This window comes from Canis aureus, chromosome 15, assembly GCF_053574225.1.
Source record: "Canis aureus isolate CA01 chromosome 15, VMU_Caureus_v.1.0, whole genome shotgun sequence".
Taxonomy (NCBI): Eukaryota; Metazoa; Chordata; class Mammalia; order Carnivora; family Canidae; genus Canis; species Canis aureus.
The window spans coordinates 60,044,408-60,061,234 of record NC_135625.1 but is presented as its reverse complement, the minus strand read 5'-3'; the positions used below and the strand labels follow the sequence as shown (position 1 = coordinate 60,061,234).

General features: G+C 51.6%; 1 protein-coding gene across 2 annotated transcripts in view; it reads right to left on the bottom strand.

Moving 5' to 3' along the window:
- ADCK2 (aarF domain containing kinase 2) overlaps positions 1-16,827 on the bottom strand; it is a 17,876-nt gene extending 1,049 nt beyond the window's left edge. The window contains exons 1-7 of one of the 2 annotated variants that reach the window (XM_077850167.1): positions 15,892-16,827; positions 13,847-13,993; positions 11,227-11,355; positions 10,125-10,220; positions 7,103-7,354; positions 4,915-5,043; positions 3,839-3,892 (exon numbers count right to left, since the gene is read on the bottom strand). In XM_077850167.1, the coding sequence (XP_077706293.1) occupies positions 3,839-3,892; positions 4,915-5,043; positions 7,103-7,354; positions 10,125-10,220; positions 11,227-11,355; positions 13,847-13,993; positions 15,892-16,827 (1,743 nt within the window). The remainder of the gene's footprint in view (positions 1-3,838; positions 3,893-4,914; positions 5,044-7,102; positions 7,355-10,124; positions 10,221-11,226; positions 11,356-13,846; positions 13,994-15,891) is intronic. The other variant, XM_077850168.1, reaches the window with a different exon arrangement.

Genomic DNA, 16,827 nt, shown 5'->3' with positions numbered 1-16,827 from the left:
ATTTAAGTGAATTACTCCACTAATCCTCCAAAGTACTATTATCCTTGTTGTAGAGAAAGGAAGCTCAGGCACAGGGTGGTCAAGTGACTTGCTCAAGGCCACTGTGTAAGGTAGAGTAGAGCCAGGATTTAAACCTAGAAGAACAAAAATCTGTTTCTCAAGTGGACAGAAAAGTCAGGAAATTGAAGGCTGACTTGGGGGATATAATCTTTGTTAAAAGTAAAGGGTGTGTGTCTCAGTTAAGCCCTGAAAGTAGTCTGGGGAGTCAGATGGTGCTTTAACATCGCCAAGAATGCTTTCATTTGGAAGCTGTGTGGTGAATTCTTCAGTATTTATTGTATTCTTTCTACCTCTATGTTTCTGGCAAATATTTTAATTTTTTTTTTTTATTTATTTATGATAGTCACACAGAGAGAGAGAGAGAGGCAGAGACATAGGCAGAAGGAGAAGCAGGCTTCATGCACCGGGAGCCCGACGTGGGATTCGATCCCGGGTCTCCAGGATCGCGCCCTGGGCCAAAGGCAGGCGCCAAACCGCTGCGCCACCCAGGGATCCCTCTGGCAAATATTTTATTAAAAAATTAAGTGCCACATGAATAGACATTTCTCCACAGAAGACATCCAAGTGGCTAACAAGTATATGAGTAGATGCTGAACATCACCAATCATTAGAAAAATGCAACCAAAACCATATAAGATACCACCTCACACCCATTAGGGATGGCCATGATCAAAAAACAGAATAACAAGTGTTGGTGAGGCTGTGGAAAACTGAATCCTTGGGCAGCCCAGGTGGCTCAGCAGTTTAGCACCGCCTTCAACCCAGGGCATGATCCTCTGCCTGTGTCTGTGTCTCTCATGAATAAATAAATAAAATCTTAAGAAAAGAAAGAAAACTGGATCCTCTGTATACTGGTGGTGGGAACGAACGTAAAGTCATGTGTGGGAAAGTGGTATTGTGCTTCCTCAAAAATGAAAAAAAGTACCATCTGATTTCACAGTCCCACCTAAGGGTAAATATACAAAAGAACTGAAAGTAGGACCTCAAAGAAATATTTGCACATCCATGTTCACTGCAGCATCATTATTCCTAAGAGCCTAGTGGACCCAGCCCAAATGTCCACTGATGGATGAACAAATAGAGAAAATATGGTATATACCAAAATGGAATATTACTCAGTCTTGAAAAAGAAATCCTATGACATGCTATAATATGGATGAACCCCGAGGGCAGTGTGTTGAGTGAAATTAGCCAGTCACAAAAGGGCAAATACTGCACAATTCCACTTATATGAGATAACTATTCCCAAATCATGGAAACAGAAAGTGGAATATGGTAGTTGCCAGGGGCTGAGAGGAGGGGGAAATTAATTGGGAGCTGTTCAATGGATACAGTTTCCGTTTTCCAATTTGAGAAAGTTCTAGAGATTTGTTACACAACAGCATGAATATGGTTGACAGTGCAGAACTATCCACTGGAAATGGTTAGGGTATATTTCATATGTGTATTTTTAACTATAATTAAACATTTTTAAGCTTTGAGGTTTTTTTTTTTTAATTAAACACTTAGGGACACCTAGGTGGCTCAGTGGTTGAGCATCTGCTTCCCAGCGGGAAGCCTGCTTCTCCCTCTGCCTGTGTCTCTGCCTCTCTCTGTGTGTCTCTCATGAATAAATAAAATCTTTAAAATAAATAAATAAATAAAAATTAAATACTTAGAGAAGAACCTAGAATGCAGTACTTGTACTAGACACTCTCTGCCCTTCCATCCTGGGAATGGTAGCCCTAACAGCAAACATCTCAGGAGCTTTAGCCCACTGTGTCCCATGCAGGGGGTATGGAAGGCCATCTCTCCAGGCAGAACACAGGAGACAGGAGGACGAAGCAATGAGAGTCGGGCTCTGTGGTCAGACTGCCGGCAGCAGGGTCCTGGCACTGCCACAGGCCATGTGGCCGTGGGTCTGTTGCCAGGCCTCTTGGCATAGGTGCCTGGCCTTGAGGAATGTTGAGTGGTCTAAGTGGGATACTGAAAACATTTCGCTGACACAGCGAAATGAGGTGCTACAGGGTGCAGAGGCCACGCTCCCCGGACACTGCCCTGACCGCCCAGCCGGTCCTTGCGGTGGCCCTGTGGGCTCAGGCATTAGCAGATCAGGGTTGCGGACTGTGAGCCTCGGAGACCTGCTCCACAATGTGTGCACCTGAGCCCCCAGGAGTCTATGTTCATTCCTGTTCCTCTCCAGCCCAACTCCCTAGCAAAGATTAAAGCTTTGCCCAATCCCACGATAATATTTAAGTTGTTTTTTAAACAGAACTTGTCAAGAATTCTGGAAAGCATAAAGCTTTTCCCCAAAACCTCACCAACAGAGCCAACTCTATAGAGTCCAAGACGGATGCAGACAGTGGCTCTGCCCATGCAAAGCCGACGGACGGGACGTGGGGAGTCACCTAACCTTTCCATGCGTGTCTCGTGCTCTGCCCATGAGGCCCAAGGAGGCCACCCTGTGTCATGGCACCGTCTGTAAGACGAAGGCGCTAGGCCAGACAACTTTCTGACTCTCAGTTGTGTTAACGATCCTCGTCAAATAGCTGCCTTTCCCATGGTGTGTTTCATTATCCAGATTGCAGAACTCAAGAAAAACAATGGGAAAGGCCATCCTCAAAGGAGAACCTTCCCGTCGCTGCCCTCAACACCTGACACCCCTGGCTGGCAGCTTGACTCTGAAGACTGGCCCAAGACCACACGGCAATGAAGCCCAAGGGAAAGGCCAAAGTGAAGAGCCGTGAAGCCCCCTCCCGCCTTGGAGCCAGGGCAGGCAGCGAAGGCCAGGACAGCCCTGCTGGGGCCTCCAAACACACTGGGACAAGAACCTCCTCCTGGGCCGCCTCTGGCCCCAGGAAAGAACTAAGTATGACTTCCATGAAGACTAAGCATCATTAGGGACGTCTGGATGGCTCCATGGTTGAGCATCTGGCTTTAGCTCAGGTCATGATCCCGGGGTCCCGGGGATTTCAAGGTCATGAGTTCAAGCCCCACACTGGGTGCAGAGCTTACTTCATGAACTAATCAATTATTAATGAGTACATTTTATAAATAGTGTGAGAGAGTGAACAAACAGGTACCCTCAGACATGGTGGGAGGGTGTACAAACGGATGCCCCTCTGTGGGATGGCCATTGAGAAGGGATTACTGTTAAGGACACTCCTAGACATAAACAGCTGAGTGGTCCTTAAAATCAAAACAGTTCAGCCAGCGCCAGCACCTTGAGCCCTATCAATAAGCAGGTACAAAGATTAAATCCCAACATCTAGACAAAGGGATGTTGGAGGTTAAAAAAAAGGTCAAGAACACCAGACCCATAAATAAATAAAATCTTTAAAAATGAAAATAAAAAATAAAGGGATGCCTGGGTGGCTCAGTGGTTGAACATCTACCTTTGGCTCAGGGCGTGATCCCGGGGTCCCAGGATCGAGTCCCACATTGGGCTTCCTGCAGGGAGTCTGCTTCTCCCTCTGCCTATGTCTCTGCCTCTCTGTGTGTCCCTCATGAATGAATAAATAAAATCTTAAAAAAAAAAAAAAAGAGCGAGAGAGACTAAGTAGTAGAATGCTGGACGGACAGACTCTCAGACTGGCCCTGGTGAGGAAGAGATCCCCCCACGACTGTGTCAGGACACGGAAGCACCACTCCTCACACAAACAGACTGGGACGAAAATGTTTGCAAGCCTGAGATCCCGTGTAGAAGTACCTCTCTGCGCCCGGTGGCCGCCTACCCGCTTCCCAGATGCCGCCCCACCCGCCTGGCCCAGCAGAGGCTCCGCTCCACCAGGGGCCTCACCTTGTGAGTCATCAGTAACTTAAAGACATTCGACAGGAGGCTGGCAACTTGAAGCTGGAAAACAGAAGAAAACCGACTGCAGAGCCCCCTCAACCGCCCCCCTCCCTCCCAGGCCTCCAGGCCGGCCTGGCCTACTGCCCACACCCACCCTCCCCCAACATACACTCACATCCACACTCTCCACCACCATACCATCGCCCCCCCCCCCACACACACACACACGCTGTCAGGAAAGGGGGCTGTCAGACAAATTCCAGAAAGGACCGCATACACACAAGCGCGACTCCCATCGCACAAGTGAGTTCAGAGACCCCTGCCGGAGTCAAGCCTCGAGGCTTGTCTACTCCCAGTCCACACAGCAATCACATCTGAATCCATCGGATGGGGAGGGCGGGGTGCCAGCTGCCGCTCCTCACTACCAGGGGGCTATTCCTCTTTCTGACTCACTCCTGCTAGTGTAGACCATGAACTCGTTGAGAAAACAAGTTAGCACTGTGTCTAAAACACAAAGAAGGGGATCCCTGGGTGGCTCAGCGGTTTAGCGCCTGCCTTCGACCCAGCGTGTGATCCTGGAGACCTGGGATCAAGTCCCACATCATGCTCCCTGCATGGAGCCTGTCTCTCTCTCTCTCATGAATAAATAAATAAATAAAATCTTTAAAAAAATAAAACACAAAGCTGGCTTTGGCTCAGGTGTAAATAAAGGACATGGACATTAGCTGTGTCCTTTGGCTGCTCAGGGGCCTTAATCCTCCCTCCCTCCATGCTCAGTTGAGCTCCAGATACAGGTGAAGCAGCAGAATGGCTACACCCCAGACAGAGAGGGGCTCTGGCACTATAAATGTCACTGCCCCGGCAGCCACCCAGGAGAACCAGGCCCAGGAGCCAGGGATTCCAGGGAGGTGCCTCACACCTGGAAGATGCCGGCAGAGGAAAGGTTTGCTCTTTATCTGCCTTAAAACTCAACCCCCCTCGAGACCTCTCCCCGTCAAGAGGTCTCCCTTCGACTGTCACTCTGTCCAAGGGCCAGGGCAGTGGACACCCCGCAGCCTCTGCCCCTCGAGCGGCCTGCTCACCTTTTCCAGGGTGATGGTGTCCTTCCTGGCCTGGGTCACCAGCGTGGCCATCTCAGCCTTGAAGCCCTCCACGTCCCTGCACTCGCTGGCCCGGGCATGATGCAGGATGAGCTCAGCCACTCTCTGGCCCTACAAGATGTGAGAGAAAGGAACTTGGTAGAGTCAAGAAGCCCAAAACCTAGACGCTCTGCCTGGATTTCTTCATATCCTAGTTGCTTCCACCCAAGTTTTCTACCATCCTGCATTTGACCACCCGTCCTTGCTTAATTGTCCCCCTCCAGAACAGCTGGAGCCTTTCAAAAGGACTTTCAAAGTCTCTGTTGGGGGATCCCTGGGTGGCGCAGCAGTTTGGCGCCTGCCTTTGGCCCAGGGCATGATCCTGGAGACCCAGGATTGAATCCCACGTCGGGCTCCCGATGCATGGAGCCTGCTTCTCCCTTTGCCTGTGTCTCTGCCTCTCTCTCTCTCTCTCTCTCTCTCTCTCTCTGTGACTATCATAAAAAAAAAAAAAAAAAGTTTCTGTTGGTGGATGGGAGCCTACCTGTGCTAATGCACCAGGACAAAGAGCTGTGCTCATCTTCACCTTAAACGGCCACACAGGGCATGGTGGCAAAGCTGGTGTCCTGCCGCACATGCTCCACGAGGCACTGCTGACCAGCCTGTCCCCAGAGTCACCAGGACCTGCCACTGGACTGGACCAGCCACTCTCCTTGTGGGCTCTCTTTCTGGCTGAGATGACCCAGTTTCTGTGCCCCTACCCTCCAACCCTTCCCCCCCAGGGTGCCCTCTGACCAGATCCTCCCAATGCCCCCAAACACCCAAGCGGTCCCTGCCAGAGCCTTTCACCTCCTGCAGCGCTACCCCAGAAGCCAAGCTCTTTCTCTCTGGCTGTGACCTTCCTTCACCCAACCCTGCACAGGGGAACATCCCCCCACCCTCCACTGCGCCTCCGTGTTTAACCTCAGCTCACAGGACACTTTCATACTGTCTCAGGCTCAAGCCTTTGGTTTGTCCCCTCAGAAGGCTCCCAGATAAACAAAGGCTCCCCTGAATTCTGCCTTTATTTTTATTTTTTATTTTTTGAATTCTGCCTTTAAAAAAAAAAAAAAAAAGTTCTCCCCTTGCCAGGGTCTTTCTTGCTGGAAATTTCCACACCGGTTGGTGAGAGGGTTTCTTCATTGTCACTCTAGATATAGTACTTTAAGTTGACCTGGTACAGATTGGGCTCCACCCCTTTCCGTAAGTAGTAATTCCTAACAACTTGAGCCCCTCGTAGCCACAGGGTCAGGAGTTAAAAACCACTCCACAGGGACACCTGAGTGGCTCAGCGGTTGGGCGTCTGCCTTTGGCTCAGGACATGATCCTGTGGTCCCAGGATCGAGTCCTACATCGGGCTCCCTGGGAGGAGCCTGCTTCTCCTTCTGCCTGTGTCTCTGCCTCTCTCTCTGTGTCTCTCATGAATAAATAAATATAATCTTAAAAAAATAAAAATAAGGCAGCCTGGGTGGCTTAGGAGTTTAACACCGCCTTCAGCCCAGGGCATGATCCTGGAGACCTGGGATCAGGTCCCATGTCGGGTTCCCTGCGTGGAGCCTGCTTCTCCCTCTGCCTGTGTGTCTGCCTCTCTCTTTCTCTGTGTGTCTCTCATGATTAAATAATTAAAATCTTTAAAAATAAAAAAAAGTAAAAATAAAAACAACCAAAAAACCCACTCCAGATTCCAAGGGATCTTCCCATACTTGGAGAGGAAGTCCTCTGGGCTGCTGCTTCTCATTAGCCTGCTGTCTTGCAGCAAATGGCACGGGCCAGGCCAGCCATTATCTAGACAAGAAACTAGTGTTCCCAGTGTCCACCCATATACCTACTGGTGAGGGAATAGAAGCTACAAGTAGGAAACAGCATTTAGGGTAGAGCCATTTCCTCCCCTAGTCCCAAACCATGAGCTGCTCAGAACAGGTGTCACACATGGGCATCTCGGCACCTTCTGACTGAGGATGCCCTGGGTGGCTTCATTTCCTCTCCCCACCTCCTTCCCAATCCTTCCCCTCTCACTCCACCCAACTCGTGTCCATCAGGAGCACCCATGGCAAACATGGGCACTTACAAGGCTGACAAGGGCCGAGGAGCCCCATGGTTTCCAAGGGCCTAAAAGATCATCCCCAACTCCTGCAGGCCCAGCGGGTCTCACCTGCCCCATTGCCACAGCCAAGAAAACGGCCCGGAAGTTGCTCAGGTCAGTGGCCTGCAGCTCAGCCACGATGCCGGCATCCAGCAGCACCAGGCGCAGTGGGCAGCGGGCAGGTGCCATGGTTGCCACCAGCGTGTCACAGACATCCATCTGCTGCAGCTGTGCCTCCTGACTCCTGGAAAGACCGTCAGCACCCTGGACCAGGATGTTCCCAGGGTGGAGGTCTGCATGGACGAAGTTGTCCACAAATATCTGGAAGGAGAACAGTGCTATTCAAGGCAGAGTCAACCCTCGCCAGGCCATCGCCACCACCAGGCCATACGCAAAAAAACTTCCAAGGTGACAGTAAGTTCCCAGTGATTGAGTACTATGGCAGAGAGGTGCACATTTCATAAAGCCTCACTGCTTATGTGAGCCACTCAGAATTTGTACGGGACAGGCCAGGTTAACATTTTTAAGAGAAAAGTTAATTTCGAAGTAAAGAACATTTTTAAACGATTATAAGGGAACATGAAAAATCGAAGGCCAAACCGCATTTCAAAGGACTTACTTTTTTTAAAGATTTTATTTATTTTAGAGCGAAAGAGAGTGAGAGAGTGTGAGTAGGGGGAGAAACACAGGGGGTGGGAGAGAGTCAAGCAGACTCTGTGCTGAGTATGGAGCCTATTGTGGGGCCTGATCTCACAACCCTGAGACCATGACCTGAGCCAAAACCAAGAGTTAGATGCTTAACCAACTGAGCCACCCAAGTGCCCCACAAAGGACTTATTTTTATTCTGTGATTTGAGCAATTAATATTCTAATTAAGAATAATTATCCACAGGGCAGCCCAGGTGGCTCAGCGGTTTAAGCGCCTGCCTTCAGCCCAGAGCGTGATCCTGGAGTCCCGTGATCGAGTCTCACGTGGGGCTCCCTGCATGGAGCCTGCTTCTGCCTCTGCCTGTGTCTCTGCCTCTCTCTCTCTCTGTGTCTCTCATGAATAAATAAATAAAATCTTAAAGAAAGCACCAGCAGTCCTTCTAAAGGGGAAGGAGAAGAGCCCCAGGGGTAAGGCAGAGAGCTGCTGGAACGGAGGCTCGCTGGGGACTCCTCCTACTGGTGCAGGCTGCAGACCAGGCCAGAGGGACCCTCCTGGTCCAGGTTCTGGCTCCAAAGGAGGTAAGAGAGGCTGCTGCTCTGGTGAAAATGCTAACAACTAGAGAAGTCAGGGCTGGCACACCCGCAGGATGTGGGTACGCAAGGCTGGCTGACCGCTGGCTCCAGGGCCAAACATCCTGGCACGTGGCTGTGTGCCCCCTCATCCGTGATCCTGTGAGCTGGAAACCGTCATCATCTCCTCAGTCCTGGATGCTGCTTCTCCACTAGCTGCCCTGGCTGCAGTCTCCTCTCTGGCCCAGGGTGCCCTTGGAGCCCTGGGGCTGGGGACAAAATCTTTTCCCCACTGAATTCCCACTGTACTGACCAAGTGAACACCCAGCTCTCCTCAGACAATCCCACTGCTCCAGGAGCCCCTACTCTCACCTCTGCCCCGCTCTGGCCACCAGCCTCGGCCCCCACAGCTCCATGTCAGTCACGTGGGTTCTTTCCTCCCACTCTTACCACACACCCGGTTCCTTCTTACCCAGATTTTGCACACTCATGCTCTCTCCTGCCTACAATGTGCCATCCATCCCCACACAACCTCCCTATCTTCTTTCTTTACGCCTACACGGGAGCTGCTATCAATGCTGGGTTGCTACTATTACCACCAGTGATGATAGTGAAAGCTAACACTGCCAAGAGTTCACTATGTCCTTTTTTTTTTATTTAAAGTTTCTTTTTTTTAAAGATTTTATTTATTTATTCATGAGAGACAAAGAAGAGAGAGAGGCAGAGACACAGGCAGAGGGATAAGCAGGCTCCATGCAGGGAGCCTGATGTGGGACTCGATCCCGGGACTCCAGGATCACGCCTGGGCTGAAGGCAGCGCTAAACCACTGAGCCATCCGGGCTGCCCCTTTTTTTTTTTTAAGATTTTATTTATTTATTCATGAGAGACACACAGAGAGAGAGAGAGAGAGAGAGACAGAGACAGAGAGGCAGAGACACAGGCAGAGGGAGAAGCATGGGACTCCATCCCAGGACTCCAAGACCATGCCCTGGGCCGAAGGCAGCACTAAACTGCTGAGTCACCCAGGGATCCCCTCACTATGTCCTTTTACGAGTGTCATTTTCATTGCTCACTACCGCAAATCTAACACTTAATAGAGTGCCTGGCACAGAACAGGTACTCAATAAACACTGCTGAATGAATGAATCAAGTACCACTGAACATGCGATATCTTTGGCTCTTTGTCTAAACTTTGGGCAACGTGGGCACGGCCTGAGTCTTGCCCCCCACTCTTCCCACAGCACCTGGCACAGTGACAGAGGGCATGCCACCAAGACAGGGTTTAACAGAAAGCTACAGAATGAAGGGGCGTTTTGGTAGGTTTGGCTATTTCTGGAGCAGAATCTCTTTTCTTTTAAGATTTTACTTATTTATTCTTGAGAGACATAGAGAGAGAATGGCAGAGACCTAGGCAGAGGGAGAAGCAGACTCCTCGAGGAGAGCCCAATGCGAGACTCGATCCCGGATCCCAGGATCACGACTTCAGCCAAAGGCAGACACTCAGGGACGCCTGGGTGGCTCAGTGGTTGAGTACCTGCCTTTGGCCCAGGGCGTGATCCTGGAGTCCTGGGATCCAGTCCCACGTCGGGCTCCCTGCATGGATCCTGCTTCTCCCTCTGTTGTGTCTCTGCTTTTCTCTCTCTCTCTCTCTGTGTCTCTCATGAATAAATAAATAAAATCTTAAAACAAAACAAAAAAACAAAGGCAGACACTGAGCCACCCAGGCGTCCCTGCACCAGATTCTCAACGTGGTGGCTGGCTGCTTTGCTTACCCTCCCACCCATGGCAGCTGACCAGCATCTCTGCATCTCCCCACATGCAAATTCAACCACACACGGGGCCAGAGCACCCTCTCCAAGCCCATGAGCTCACCATCTTCAGGAGCATGTTGATCCCCAGCCGGGCAATCTTCTTCTTCAAGTCAACAGGAATCCCCGCCTGCTGGTAACTGGACACAGGCACACTTTCCTTTAAGGAAGGTTAGGGAAGAGACAGCTTTACCCCGGGTGGCCGGCCCAATGCTCTGCTCCTCATCCCCCCGTGACACACTGGTGCTGCCTTCCCATCCCTACTCTTCCCAAAGAGGTTTTCCTTCCTTATAATCCCTGTGAATCTGTCACCCACAAGTTACTTTTAACCTATTTGCTTCTCCCTTCTGTAACACTTCTCGAATGAAAACAAGTCCTATAGGTTTATTACAGAGGAAACCTGTGCCTCTGCCACCCACAGGTAAGAGATGTTCTAACGTCATGAGAGAAAACGGGAGCAGGCCCCAGGAGAGCTAGTTTCTGATCAAGAATCAGCCAACAAGGACACGAATGAGCTCTGTGACCTCGAACAGGAAAATGGAAAGGAAAAAAAGGGGAGAAAAAGGAGAAAGAGGAAAGTAAGTAAACATTTCGTACAGGTCAGTTATTAGGCAGAGCGCCCATTGCAATAGATCTTGTTATTCCTCAGCAGCAAATAGAAGAACTAAAGCCCAGAGAGTTTAGATAACTTGCTCAAGGTCACCGCCAGTAACGTTGGGTCATTCATGTCACTTCCCTGGATCTCACATTACCAGTTTTATAAGAGGCCGGACCAGGCAACAGCTAAGGCCAGTGATGTGACACCAACACTTGTCAGACACTTTCTCTGTGCAAACTCTACTGAAGGCATTTTTCCATCCAATGTCACTGACTCCTGGGACAACCCTGTGAGACAGGGACAGGCGCCCGCTGTTGTACATGAGGGAACTGAAGTCGCCAGCAAGTAAAATGGAAAGACTTCCAAGTCCAGGAAGTCTGAGGCCACATCCAGGCTGCTGGGCACCTCCCTACACTACCTGCCCACCTGGAGTCATATCCCAACTCCCCTCCACTGTATAGACAGTAATCCCATGCTCCCCTGGCTCTTGTCTTTTCAGATGGAAGCCTTCAGGTGCAGATGGCCCAGCTGTGAGCGAAGGGCACGGCCGGAGGAAGCCCTCACTCACCTCGTATGTTTCCACCAAGACATCCCTGGTGACAAAGGGACGCAGAGGGGTGGGGAATTTGACGGAATTCACATTCAGGAAGTTGCACTGGAAGTGTTCTAGATTCCGAGCTTCATAACGCAGGTCGATCTAGAGGGATGTGGGGAGAAAGGATGCCGGGTAATGATGGGGGCCCAGGGATGGCAGCATCGGGACTGCCATGTCCACGCGCCTTCCCCCCGCCTCCCTGCAGAAGGCCTCAGGAGACCCGGGCGAGGTGCTGCCTAAGTCAACTCCTGGAAGCTACAGCTGCAGACCCCCTGGTGGCACCTGGGCCGAGCTGCCTCCCCCTATTCCCTCTCCACTCACCCCCACTCCGGCCCAGGGGCTTTGCTCCAGTGCTCTGCAGTGGCCCCTGCCCTCTAAACCCACCAAGCCCTCTGCTTGCCAGACTCAAGGGACCACTCCCGTCTTTATCCTAATGACCTCTGGTACTGGTGCCATGGAGAACCCCTTCTTCCCCAACAGCTCTTCTCCCAGCACCTGCCATTCACTCCCCCCCATGATCCTCCCCTGCCTCCAACCACTCCGTCTTGGTCTGGTCTCTGGGCCTTCCTCCTGTGTGCCCCACTCGTGCTGATGCTGCTGGCCTTCGCCAGCCTGCGCTTCCCCCCCATGCCCTCCTGTCCTCAGCTAGCATCTCCTCATCATAGGACCTCGTGAAAGAACCATGGCCAGACCCCGCTACCAGCTCCACACTTCTCTTCAAGCTGTCACTTCACAGCAGCCCAGAGCCCCCTAAACTCCGAGTCTAAACAGAATGCACCCCGCCCCCAACCCTTGCAGCCAGTGCCCTGGGAGTCACTGCAGATTACTTCTTGTCTCTTGGCCTCCACACTGGACCACCAGGGCTGCAGCCTCCCCACTCTCAGATCCTTTCCCCACTCCACCCCACTGGACTCCCACGGTGACTCACCACCAGTCCCCCGGACCCTCCCAGAGGCACCTGACTGGGGCTCCCTGACCCCCATCTTCCCTCTAAGCCATCTGCTGGTGCCCCCCTACTACCTGCAGCATGAAGTCTAAATTCATGGGGGTGACATCCACGGTGGCTCTCTCTCAGATCCATCTCTTGTGCCTCCCATATCTTCCATGGCCCAGAACTCTAGCTTCACCCAGTCTGCATAGTGCTGAACATCCCAGCCTGCCCGACCCTCCCCCTGTCCTTGGCCTTCCTTATTCCCTCTGATGGGAATGTTTTTCCCCTACTTGGTCCAACACCACACACCTTCCAAGACTCAGCGTGAGCTTGGGGAGCCTTGGCCCTCAGGATAGATGACCTCTTCCTGTCTTGGGCCCCAGCTGAACCCAACTGAACCTGCAGAGACTCCTCCAGGAGTATCTCCAGGATACACTGCAAATGTTTACACGTCAGTCCCCCTCTGCCCACTACACCTTCCTTATGGATGAGAAAATCTCGTTCATCACCCCATGATGTCTATCAGACTTCTAGAAGGGGAATTGAAGCTCAGATGGGTAGGACTTGAGTAATGCAGAGATGGTTGTGGGAATAGAATCTCTTATCTCACTTTTAATCCTTTGTTATCGAAACATTACTGAATAGCATCCAGCAAAACTTTCTAAACATTAAAATGCATCTCTGGGACCTAAAACCTTACATCAGAGGACATAAATGAGAACTTAGCACATTGCTTCTGAAAGATAGCCAATTTCTGCACTGTCCCAATACAGTGTAATTTCTGCACAGTAAGCCATCGGGGTTTGTCTTCTTGGAGCTGTGACTGGCCCAAGTGTGCTCACCAAGTCTGGCTACTTCGACAAGTGTTCCAAGGGTCCTGGACAGGGAGGAGGTCCTTGTCTACTCAAAAGCCCTGGAAATGGGGATCCCTGGGTGGCTCAGCGGTTTAGTGCCTGCCTTCAGCCCAGGGCATGATCCTGGGGACGTAGGATTGAGTCCCACATTGGGCTCCCTGCATGGAGCCTGCTTCTCCCTCTGCCTGTGTCTCTGCCTCTCTCTCATGAATAAATAAAATCTTAAAAAAAAAAAAAAAAAAAAAAAAGCCCTGGAAATGAAGCAAAGGCACAGTGTGCAACTTCGCTAATTCTCCTGACCCTGGAGTTGGGCGGCTCCTGCGTGTGGCACAGGTAATGCTGCAGGCCCCAGCACAGTCTCAGCACTTCCCTGCCAGGTACTAAGGAAGGCAATTTCCCAAGCACACCTGCAGTTACATTGAGCCCAGAGCCTGTAGGTTAAGCTCTGGCCTGTAGACTAAGAAGGCTCGAGATCTCTTAGGAGATTGTCCACAGTCTCCTCCCCAAGCCACACTGACCCTAGATGACACATGTTGAAGATTTCAGTGCCTAACTTGGGAGGAAACTGGGTCCCTGAATCACTATGGAGTAGAGCTCCCTCCCTCTTCTTTGGATCACCTGCAGGGAACTTTGATATAAGCAAGAAACAACCTGATGGCATTCAGCCTCTGAGATCACCTAACCCTGACTACCATGCCACACTAGCCACGACCTACTAGGAAACTACTCATTGGTCCGGCATTTGCTAAACAGCTAACAGCAAGAACTATGTAAGACACAGTTTGCAACTGAAGGAAGAGGACTTTACCTGATGGACCATGAGCTTCTCAAACTCCTCCACAATCTCAGGCAAGCTAAGCCACTTGATTCCTGGCAAAAGCGCAAGGACTCGGCTGCCCATCTTCATCAGCAGCAGGTCCATCTGCACCTGGGACAGCAAGCCGGGGTGCAGCACCTGCCAGGAGGAGGCACAGTGAGACAGGGAGCGATCAGGAGGGCACGTTCACCCCGACAGGACTGCCGCCCAAGCCAGCTCCTCAGCAGAACAGAATGCTCTGCTCCTGCTCCCTCATTGCTGAGGAAATGCCAGGGCCAGCGTCTCTGCGCTGCACTTAGCTTTGCTGGGAAGAAGTGGGCTTTTCCTTTCAAATACAGTGAGTTTAGGGCAGCCCGGGTGGCTCAGCGGTTTAGCACCGCCTTCAGCCCAGGGCGTGATCCTGGAGACCCAGGATCGAGTCCCATGTCCGGCTCCCGGCATGGAGCCTGCTTCTCCTGCCTGTGTCTCCCATGAATAAATAAATAAATCCTTAAAAAAAAAATACAGTGAGTTTAGGTCAGTGGTTCCCAAACACTAGCGTGCATCAAAGTGACCATCGAGTGCCTGGTGAAGATGTGGTCGGCCAGGCCTCCACCAAGACCTATTGAATCACTGATTGTGGGGTTGGAAACAGGAATCTGCATTTCACTGAGCACCCCAGGTAACTGAGTCAGGTAATCCAAAGCCTGAGTCAGAGAAGGATCTAGAGTCACAGCATCCCAGCAAGGATGCACTGAGGTGGGATGGAAAGAGTCTGCTTTCAAATGCTTTTTCCTCCTACAACTCATTCTCAGTCTGAAACTGGCCAAGCTACTCAACTTCTCAGCCTCCTCTTCCACTTTTTAAAACATGGAGATAGGGATCCCCGGGTGGCGCAGCGGTTTGGCGCCTGCCTTTGGCCCAGGGCGCGATCCTGGAGACCCGGGATCGAATCCCACGTCGGGCTCCCGGTGCATGGAGCCTGCTTCTCCCTCTGCCTGTGTCTCTGCCTCTCTCTCTCTCTCTCTCTCTGTGTGACTATTATGAATAAATAAATAAAATCTTTAAAAAAAAAAATAAATAAAACATGGAGATAGGGGCGCCTGGGGGGCTCGACCAGTTAAGGGTCTGCCTTCAGCTCAGATCATGATCTTGGGGTCCTGGGATCCAGCCCCTCATCGGGCTCCCTGCTCTATGGGGAGCCTACTTCTCCCTCTCCCTTTACCCCTCCACACCCCTCAAGCTCTCTCTCTCTCTCAAACAAATAAAATCTAAAAACAAGAGCAACAAAAAAATCCCATGAAGATAATAGTCCTTGCCCCGCGCATCCTTTCAGGAATATAAATAAATAAAAATAGGGCAGCCCAGGTGGCTCAGCGGATTAGCACCACCTTTGGTCCAGGGCTTGATCCTGGAGACCTGGGATCGAGTCCCACGTAGGGCTCCCTGCACGGAGCCTGCTTCTCCCTCTGCCTGTGTCTCTGCCTCTCTCTGTGTGGGTCTCTCATGAATAAATAAATATTTAAAATAAATAAAAATAAATAGACACAAGTTAAGCAAATGCCTACCTCAAAGGCAGCTAGTACAGACTAAATGCACCTACCATGACTGGTACACAGCTGGCATTTACTCCTTTTGCCTTCCACAGAGCAGAGAATATTTTGGTCCAGTGTTCCCCAAACACGCCTGATCATGGGAATCACTTGAAGCATTTATAAAAACGCAGGCCTCAGGCTCCTCCCTTGCAAAGTATGATTCAGTAGGTGTGAACTGAGGGTTGTTTCCGAGGTATGAGAGAGCATCAGAGGTACCTGCTTCAGGGGTCATGGGATCATGCTGAATGGGGAGGGACAAGTGTGGAGACAAAAATGATGGAGCCCATGGGGATCCCTGGGTGGCTCAGCGGTTTGGTGCCCGCCTTTGGCCCAGGCTGCAATTCTGGAGTCCCAGGTGAAGTGGAGTGATCTGCAAATGGGGGTTCCTGAGCGGAGACAGCGCTGTGGGGTCAGTGACATTCTAGAGACAGGAAGGGCCAGCTGAGACATCAGAGCACTTACCTTCACTGCCACGGGGATGAGGTGATCTGGCTTAGGTTGGTCGGCAGGCACTGAAGCCTGAGACATGACTGCATTTGATCCAAGCGGGTCAGATTTAGGAAGGAGCAGCCTTTCTAGAAGTGACTGGTCAGCAAGACTTCCTTGAAACCTCCACCCCTTCCCCAGATGTCCGAAGAGCTCCCCCAGCCTCCCGACTGCCCCAGCTTCTGAAGAAGGCTGCAGGCAGGAGGCCTTCGCAAGTCTCTGGACGCTGTCATCCTCCAGGAAGGCAGGATTGGCACGCGCTTTATACACCTGGGCCACACAGCCCGAACCCACAGGCTCCTTCTTCTCAAAGTGGAGGACCCTCCCCCAATCCTCCCCAAATGCCTGGCGCAGGAAGTGCTCGGTGTGAGTCCAAGAGTGTGGGGTCACCCGGACGTGCAGCTTGGAGAACTGGGCACAGAAGGCCTCAGAGAAGAGATCACGCCGGGTGCTGGCCCACTGGCCCAGTTTGATGTATGTTGGGCCTGAGGTCTCGGTGGCTTTCAGAAGCAGGTAGAGCCAGAGGCCGGAGACGCTGGGAGCCAGGTAGGTGAGGGGGTAGAAGAGAAGGAGCGGGAAAAATTTCATCAAGAGAGCCCCAGCCCGGAGCCACATACGAAGGTGCAGAAAGAGGCATCCCAGCCGCCCCTCTTGGGAGACGCTGTGCAGTGGCCCATTTTCGGCCAGGTCACTCCAGTCAACTCTTCGATGGCGCCCGCCCTCAGGGGCCCCTTCACCCGTGTCCCCAGAGGCTGAGATGAGTTTGGGTAAAGTGCCAAGCAGAAGCCAACAGAGTCTGGTATTACGGGAGCTCCCAGATGATCTTAAAAGGCCGAGTTCTTTTCTGAGCTCAAAACCCCTTAGGTGCGACAAGCAGACCCTGATGGACAAGCGCCAGGGAGTCACCATCAT